The sequence below is a fragment of the Megascapheus bottae genome, unplaced genomic scaffold (assembly GCF_031878675.1).
Source record: "Megascapheus bottae isolate mThoBot1 unplaced genomic scaffold, mThoBot2.hap1 HAP1_SCAFFOLD_638, whole genome shotgun sequence".
Taxonomy (NCBI): domain Eukaryota; kingdom Metazoa; phylum Chordata; class Mammalia; order Rodentia; family Geomyidae; genus Megascapheus; species Megascapheus bottae.
The window spans coordinates 15,225-23,703 of NW_028327514.1; the positions used below are offsets into that span (position 1 = coordinate 15,225).

Here is an 8,479-nt window from a genome sequence, read left to right on the forward strand (position 1 = left end):
CATCTGGGGTCAGATTTCTGACCCGTCCGGTTTCCCCTTTTGGGGCTTCGCCTCAGTCTGAGGACTCTTCAGTCCAGCTGATAAGGGAAACGTCTGGGTTTCTTCCAAACACCAGTTTACTTTCGGTTTTGGAAAGAAGCCGTATTGTGAGGTTTTTTTGTCTGTTGTGTATTTTTGTTTCTTGTGTTAATTGTGACGGGACTGAAACTGACTACTAACATGGGACAGACTGTGACAACCCCTTTAAGTTTAACTTTACAGCCCTGGAAGGATGTGCGGACCGTGGCCAGCAATCTGTCAGTGGAAGTCCGCAAAGACAGATGGATGACTTTCTGAAGTGTGTTGCCCTTTGTGTCTGTTTAATTGTTGTGTTTATGGTGACGAGACTGGGACTGACTATTAATATGGGACAGTCTGTGACTGCTACCATGCATGCCATCAAAATTTGGGGTACTTAAAGGTCTCTGCTTCTGTCTTGTTTTGTGAGGTGTTTTTTGTTGTCTGGTTTTGTTTTCAAAATTGGTACCAGTCTTAAATATGGATCCTTGCAATTTTTATGTGTGTATTCTGGGCAGTTGTAACAAGCCCTAGAAAAATAAATCACAGCTAAGTTGCCTTGTAAAAAGTTTTATTTTAAACCTGGTTCTCACCTGCAAGAGTAAAATTGGCAAAACTCTCTTGACACAAACTTCCGGAAAATGAACGGCCGATATTAATTTTGTGCGCTTCAAGATCTTTAAGTATGAGTGTGTGTGAATGAGTGAGTGAACATGTTCAAGGTTAAATTATCAGCATGCTGTATAAAACAATGAATAAATTTATACTTGAAACAAAAAGGCAATTGGGTAAATCTAAGTCTAAACTTCAAGAAAAATTATTAGGTTAAAATGTTTTACAATGTCTCAAAGGGTTATTGCATTGCTTTAAAGAGAAACTGGTAAAAAGTATTTTTCTAAAGTAGAAAAAGTATTTTCTAAATAAAATTTGCATTAATAATTTAATATTAAAATGCACAGAGCTGTTTACATTGTGAACATTGTATCCTGTTTAACCCAAAGGTATTAGGGAATTTAGAATCTATTTCCTTAAATTAAAATTTGGAAATAAATATTAAGAATTAAAATGTAAATTTATTTATTAATGTCAGAGACTTTACCTATCTTTCAAAACTGTCTAGGTAATCAAATGCTAAGAGAAAGGATGGGAAAACTTAGAATAGTCCTATGTGACCATCTTTGGTGGTGAGAGGTGAACTGGCAAAGGTGCAGCTCTGGGTAAATAAGCTGGAATGAAGGCTGTTCACTTAACTTGGTCAGGTGAACTGAGATCCACATCTTCGCTCTTTTTCTTTGCAGACTGACACTGAAAATCTGATGGTAAAATCTGGGTAATATAATTAGCATTTTAAAAGGAAAAATTTATCTCTGTATAATTTGGGTTCATGCTACTGCATTGCAATTGGATGTATTCTAGAAAAAGAAGGAAACTAAGTCCAGATTTAGACTTTTGGTGCACTAATGATGTTTACAGTTCTTGCATTGAGGAAAAACTTATTTGAGTTTAAACTATTGCTGGAGTTTTGAAAACTGGAAACAAAGGGAGTTCCTTGGGCCTTAAAGATTTTGCAAATGCACATAAAGGCTAAAGTGTTAATTGTTTAAGCAAATATCAGTAATAAATTATCCTAAATGTTTGTTTAAACAAGAAAAATTAGGACTACCAAAATGGTTGCTTAATTGCTATTTCAGCTTATTCTTGCAAGTTACTCTATAGCAATCTGCAGCAGGTCCATGGAGAAGGACAGCAGATCCTCATTCAGATGTAAATTTGGCCCTCACCAAGTTCCAGGTAAGGTCATGCTTAGAGACTATTTCTGAGTTGACCACCTTGTTGCTTCTAATTGGAGTAAAGTGGCCTTTGTAGGACTCACTGATCTGAAAGCCGCAGTTTTGAGCCAGCCCGGGCAAGGCAAAGTCCCTGTGAGACTGTGGTGTTTAATCTGTCAGAGTGCTATTGAGAGTTGCTTTGGAGCTCGAAGTGGCAGGGTGTTAGCCTTGAGCTGGAGAGCTGAGAGACAGCACCCAGACCCTGAGTTCAAGTCCAGCAACCAACAAAGTGAAATGCCAATGGGACATTTATTCCTGTGTGGAGAGACCCTACTGGGACAATGAAGCATCCAAATGCAGTAAGCCACAGCTTGGATGGCAGAGGTGGTGTCAGATCCTAGAGTCATTTGTGTTTTGCCATTCAAAATTAATCAGAGCCGGGAGGTCATTGAATAGTTTGTAAGCATGCCTTACTAATGCCCATGCCTACCTGGGCAGGAACTTGTCAATCATCTGTGATAGAGGATGGTTTAAAATCCTAACTGAGTGAAGTTTGTTTTGACACCAGCCACAAATTCAGGGTGGATGTGACGCTTGCTTCCCTATTATATGTTTAGATCTGGCAACTGAAGCATAGAGTGCAGGGATTAAGTTCCCCAGAAAATCAGGAAAATGCCTTTGCAAATGGGTGCTAAGTAAGCTACACTGTTGTAGCCAAAGAAAAAGTTTGTGCAGTTGTTAAATGCTTTACATGACCTCCAATTTGGAGTAGAATATATGTAATCTTGACAGCCTCTTGGTAAAATAGGCTAAGTTTTCAGGGTCCCTGGCTAGGTATAGAGACAACGCCCCTGAGTCAGCCTGAAGAAGTTACAGAAGATGGATCGTCGCCCAACAGTCTTCTTTAAATAAAGGGACCAAAAAGTTGTTTCTTAAAAATTAAGACAGCATAAGTTAGAGGCATGGAAAAAAATATAGTAATAACAAATGTGCAAGAGTGGAGACTGCACTTGTGGGGAACGGCTACAGTTTCGAGTCTTCTGTGCCTGTCTAGAGAGTGCTAAGCCTTGTTCAATCGGGTAAAGAAAAGTTGCCACCCTGGTATTACTTTGGATTCTCAATCCTATACTGTCTTAAAAACCAACGGGTGCCACCCTGCAAAAATGAGTGTGCTCGGGTAAAGCAACTAGAAAAGCATCGGGACCAGAGTCAGGCCTTAGGTTAAGCTTCTTTAGAAATTTTGCAGGTGACCTAGCAGGAGGTGTGACATTCCATTGGAGCTGCTGTGCTGCCGGATTCAACCACCACCTCACAGTTGTTTCCTGAGAGGACTGGAACTAAACTCTTGGTGATGGGACCCGACCTGATTTGACAGACCACCCCCTTCAGGATGCTGAGTTCACCTGGTTCACGGATGGCAGTAGCCTTCTGGAAAATGGAGAGCGGAAGGCAGGGGCAGCTGTTACCACTGAGACTGAGGTAATTTGGGCTGGAGGGCTGCCCCCTGGAACATCGGCCCAGAAAGCGGAACTTATTGCCCTAACCAAGGCCCTCCAAATGGCAGAAGGTAAGAGACTTAATGTCTACACTGATAGTCGATATGCCTTTGCTACTGCTCACATACATGGAGAAATCTATAAAAGAAGAGGCCTATTGACCTCAGAGGGAAAAGACATTAAAAATAAGGCAGAAATTATAGCTCTGTTGACTGCATTATTCTTGCCCAAAAGACTGAGCATGTATTGCCCGGGCCACCAAAAGGGGGAATCAATGGAGGCCAGAGGCAACCGCCTAGCAGACAAAGCGGCCCGGGAAGCTGCACTCCAGGGTCAGAGAACTCCACAAGTGCGAGTCCTCTCAATGACAGAAAAGTCCTCTGCAACCTTCCTCCACTCCCATACACCCCAGAGGACATTGAGTGTCTTAAGAAAATGGGGGCGGCCTATGACTCCAAACAAGGACAATGGACTTTTGATGGAAAAACAGTTTGGCCCAAAAAGTGGACTTTTAAATTCATTCTGGATCTCCACACTCTAACTCATTTAAGTAAAAATAAAATGAAGACTCTTCTAGAGCGGCAGGAAAACCTTGGCCACTTCTTGGGAAAGGAAGAGGCTTTACAACAAGTGGCTGCCCAGTGCCCAGCGTGTGCTAAGGTGAATGCAGGACAGACTAAAATTGGACTTGGAACTAGAATGAGAGGGCACCGACCAGGTGTTCATTGGGAAATTGACTTTACAGAAATTAAACCTGGACAATATGGCTACAAATATCTTCTAGTATTCATAAAAGCGGCTACCACCGACAACTCTGCCGATCAGACACCAGAATGGAAACTGCAACACACTCCAGATCCTTTAAAGATAAGACTTTCTTGATTATAAAAATCTCTAACATCCTTGTCTGAAGTACTTTTCTTAAAGGATGGTGATTTGTGTGCTGCCTTGAAAGAGGAATGCTGTTTTTACGCAGACCAGACAGGAATTGTCCGAGAAACTATGAGCAAACTTAGAGAAAGGCTATCAGAAAGAGAGAAAGAATTCCGCTCTCAGCAAGGATGGTTTGAAAACTGGTTTAATCAATCCCCCTGGTTTGTAACTCTGTTATCCACTATAGCAGGACCACTCATTATACTCATTCTAATTCTCACTTTGGGAGCCTGTATCCTAAATAGACTAGTCCAATTTGTAAAAGATCGATTAACTGTAGTACAAGCCTTAGTGCTCACTCAACAGTATCAGCAACTTAAGGAAAGAGAGACCACTCTCATTGAATGAAAGATTCCATTCAAGGAACCAGAAGAAAATGGGGGATGTGAGAAATATAAAATCTCCCCATAATGTAATAGTAACCAATAGCAACCACTCGAAAGTACTTTCACAACACAAACATAATCCAAAGTCTTAAAAGAATGGCCTTTAGCATAGTGCAAGTAGCTGCAGTTTATACAATGGGCTGAAAAACAGCCAACAGGATGTGTAGTTTGAGTTGGTTCGAGTCAGTGAAACTGAACCTGAATAAGAGAGGGAAATTCCAGGAATAAAACAATAAAATATGGCCAGAAACAAGACATGCAGTCAACTGCCTGTTTAACCAAGTGGAAAATACAATAAACCCCTAGCTGAGCCCCTAGCTGAGTCTTACCTAATGTGATCATAATCAATCATTACTCTGTATGCTTCTGCTTCTGTAACCTGCTTCAGCCACCCATAAATATCCCCCTCTCCCCAGCCTAGGCGCGCAAGTCTCCTAGGAGATCTTGTTGCCCCCGGGCGCCCGTGTTCCCAAATAAACCTCTTGCTGATTGCATCCGACTGCGTGGAGTCGCTGTTCCTTGGGAAGGGGGCTCCGTCTGGAAGACGTCCCGCTGAGTTGGGAGTCTAACAGCACATCCCGTCCCCAAAGATTAACAGGGACGTCAATTACAAACGGTTGGATTGTTCCCTGTTGGCCTTCTTCAGTTCTCCACACTAACTCTTTAGCACTGACACAGGGAGCATTAGCATATCCAAGTCCTTGTAAAGTTTGAGAAGATTTTTGTAATGGCCACTGCTTGGGCCAGGCCTTTGATTGAATAATGCTCCGATCGGCTACGGTATCTACCAGGCCAAGAAAGGACTTTCCCTCTATTTGTAGAGATAGCATGGGTCTCTGGTTCATTTCCATCGACAGGCACAAAAGATCAATCCCTGTGGAGCCTAAGCCTGTGGCTCCCCTTTCCTTTTGTAGTGAAGGAAGGTTTTCATGTTTTGAAGGTAAAATTAAAAGCTGGGCAATCCTATCTCCCGGGGCTATAGAGATTACTCCGTAAGGGGAGTGGCACAAAACCTTGATTACTCCTGAATAGTCAGAATCTATAATGCCCGGGAAAATTATTAGTCCTTTTAAGGTGGAGGAGGAGCGCCCTAACACCAATCCCACCGTGCCTCTTTCTAATGGTCCAGTTACATTAGTATCCAATATTTGTACTCCCATGGCTGGAGTTAAGACCAATCCGGAGGAGGCACAGAGGTCCAGCCCTGCGGAGCCTGGGGTTGCCCTTCTGGCCGGACTGGCTGCTGTAAGCTGGGAACAGGTGCCGGAGTCTGAAGTGCCCCATAAATTTGTGGGCCCTGGGGACGGGGGCCCCTTGTCCCGTTTTTTGGCTCCTGGTCTGCACTAAGAGAAGGAATGGGCTGTCCATTAATATCTTTTACTGACTTGCATTCATTGGCCCAGTGTTTTCCCTTCTTGCACCTAGGACATGTTCCTGGCATCTTTTGAACTCCCTGAGGATCCTGGGGAGCAGTTCTGGGACACTGGCGTTTAAAGTGTCCAAGTTGGCCACATTTGAAGCATCCTTTACCTTTAGAGTCCTTGGCCGCTCGGGTGGCTGACAGTACAGCTGCAGCCAGGCCTGCATTAGTTAATGGCCCCCCTATTTCCCTGCAGGCTTTTATCCATGCTTCCAGGCCCTTTTCCTTGACCGGCATAATAGCTCTCTGACATTCCTTTGTACATTGCTCAAAAATAATTTGTTGGACAACTAGCATAAAGACTTCAAGATTTTCAAAAACGCGCTCCGCCGTTTCGAGCACACGGGCCACAAAATCGGAGAATGGCTCCGTGACAGCTTGAGTAACTTTGGTGAGGCTGCCAGTGACCTGGCCTTTGTTTGGGATTGCCCTCCAGGACTTGTAAATAACCTCATTTATTTGTTTATAAACATCCCAGGGGAAATTTGTCTGATCGGCAGCCCATTGTCCTTGCCCTAGGAGCATGTCCACAGTCCACTCGGGCCACCCTTCTTGTACATTTACTCTATATTGAGCCTGAGCTCTGTCCATAACTATAGACCTGAAGTCAAGGAACTGTCCATAATTGAGGCATGTCCGCGCGACCTCATACCAATCATTAGGTGTCATAGCATTAACAGTTAGTCTTGTAAGCATTGCAGTGGTATAACTGGCCCCAACTCCATAATTACGTACTGCCTCCAACAAATCCTTTAACTGTTTATAGGAGACTGGTTCAAAGGTCCTCTCCTGGGTAACTGGGTTCTCAAAAACTGGGAACGCAGCCGCCAGGCGGGACCACGTGCTTTCTTTTATGAAATGACTTTTTCCCGCCGCCACAGGATAGGGCGGGGGCGCAGAGGGCATGGCTCTCTCTTGCTCATTTCCTTTAGACACTCCGGCCAGAAGAGGTCGCTGAACTCCATACATACCCTCCTCATACCTAGCAGCCGCCTCCTCCAAGCCTTTTCCCTCTTTCGGGTCCTGTTCCTCATCTGAATTGTTAGTCACTTCCTCATCTGAGCTACTTAACTCCTCATTTGAATCGTTTAGCTCCTCATCTCTAGACTCCCTTATTTGTAAATGTTGAAACCTGTCCGGATCCCAGTAAGACTGCCCTGGGGGCGGCTCCATTGTTCTTATGCCTTGGTCCTCCTTATCTCCCTCCTGCATGGTATCTTGAAAGGGTGCGTCCACCCTCTGTTCTTTGACATAACGTCTCCTTTCTTTATTTTCTTTCCCTTTTCTTTTTGGCCTACCCTTTTCCTCCCCATTTGATTCTGCCTTGGAGAGACTATCCTGGTGCTTCGTCAATGTCCTACTGGCTTTCTTAACAATCTGTGAGTTGCCGCAACGCAGACAAATACAATAAAAACACACCAGCAGCACCCACAAAGGAAGGACAACAGCAAGCACCCAGAATTGTACGCAAAAAAACAGCATACCTGGGGATCTCAGCTGATCAGGCTGATACTTACCGATGTCTCCTCTCCGTATATCGAGTTCTGAATCCTCCTCGGCCCCTCGCTTGTTGTCCTGTCTTCCCAAGGTCCCGGGTTTCCGGCACCAGTTGCGGTGAGCTCCTCGACCAGCGAGGAAGAACGACCACCACTCGAGGATTCTTCATACTTTATCGGAGAGCCTTTTGATTGAGGGGAGAGCAGGAAGCGAAAAGGGCCGGGCAGGGAAATGCAGCTGCTTACATACAATCAAGGAACCCAGGGATTTTTGCCATTTGTCGCTCCATTGCCAGGGCCGTTTTAAAACTCGGGATTGGTCAGGCCTCTGACGTCATACGCGCAGACTCAGAGGAAAGAGCAAACGCTCTGCATTCACATACCAAATAAGGAGGACTAAGAGGTTGTTTAGTGGCGGCCGCTCCGGCTCCCCACAAGGTTAAGGGTAAGTTTTAGGGTTAGGGTTAGGGTTAGGTTAAGGGTTAGGGATAGGGTTAGGGTTAGAGTTAGGTTTAGGGTTGGTTAAGGTTAAGGGTTAGGATTAGGGATAGGGTTAGGGTTGGGTTGAGGGTTAGGGTTAGGGTTTAGGGTTAGGGTTAGGGTTAGAGTAAGGGTTAAGGTTAGGGTTAGGGTAAGTGTTAGGGTTAGGGGTTAGGGTTAGGGTTAGGATAAGTGTTAAGGTTAGGGTAAGTGTAAGTGTTAGGGTTAGGGTGAGTTTTAAGGTTAGGTTTATTGTAACGGTAAGGATTAGGGTTAGGGTAAGGGTTAGGGTTAGTGTTAGGGTTAGAGTTAGGGTTAGGGTTAGAGCAAGGGTAAGGGTTAGGTTTAGGTTTAGGGTTAGGGTAAGGGTTAGGGCTAGGGGTTAGGGTTAATGTTAGGTTTAGGTTAAAGGTTAGGGTTAGAGTTAGGGATAAGTTAAAGG

General features: G+C 44.2%; 1 protein-coding gene across 1 annotated transcript; it reads left to right on the forward strand.

The window, feature by feature from the left end:
• Positions 1 to 3,167: 3,167 nt before the first annotated feature.
• LOC150039711 (uncharacterized) lies at positions 3,168 to 5,140 on the forward strand (the record flags this gene model as incomplete). The annotated part of the gene is made up of 3 exons (XM_090327640.1): positions 3,168 to 3,391; positions 3,575 to 3,654; positions 3,699 to 5,140. Coding segments are annotated over 3 exons (810 nt in total), but the record flags the coding sequence as incomplete, so codon positions are not given.
• Positions 5,141 to 8,479: the final 3,339 nt, after the last annotated feature.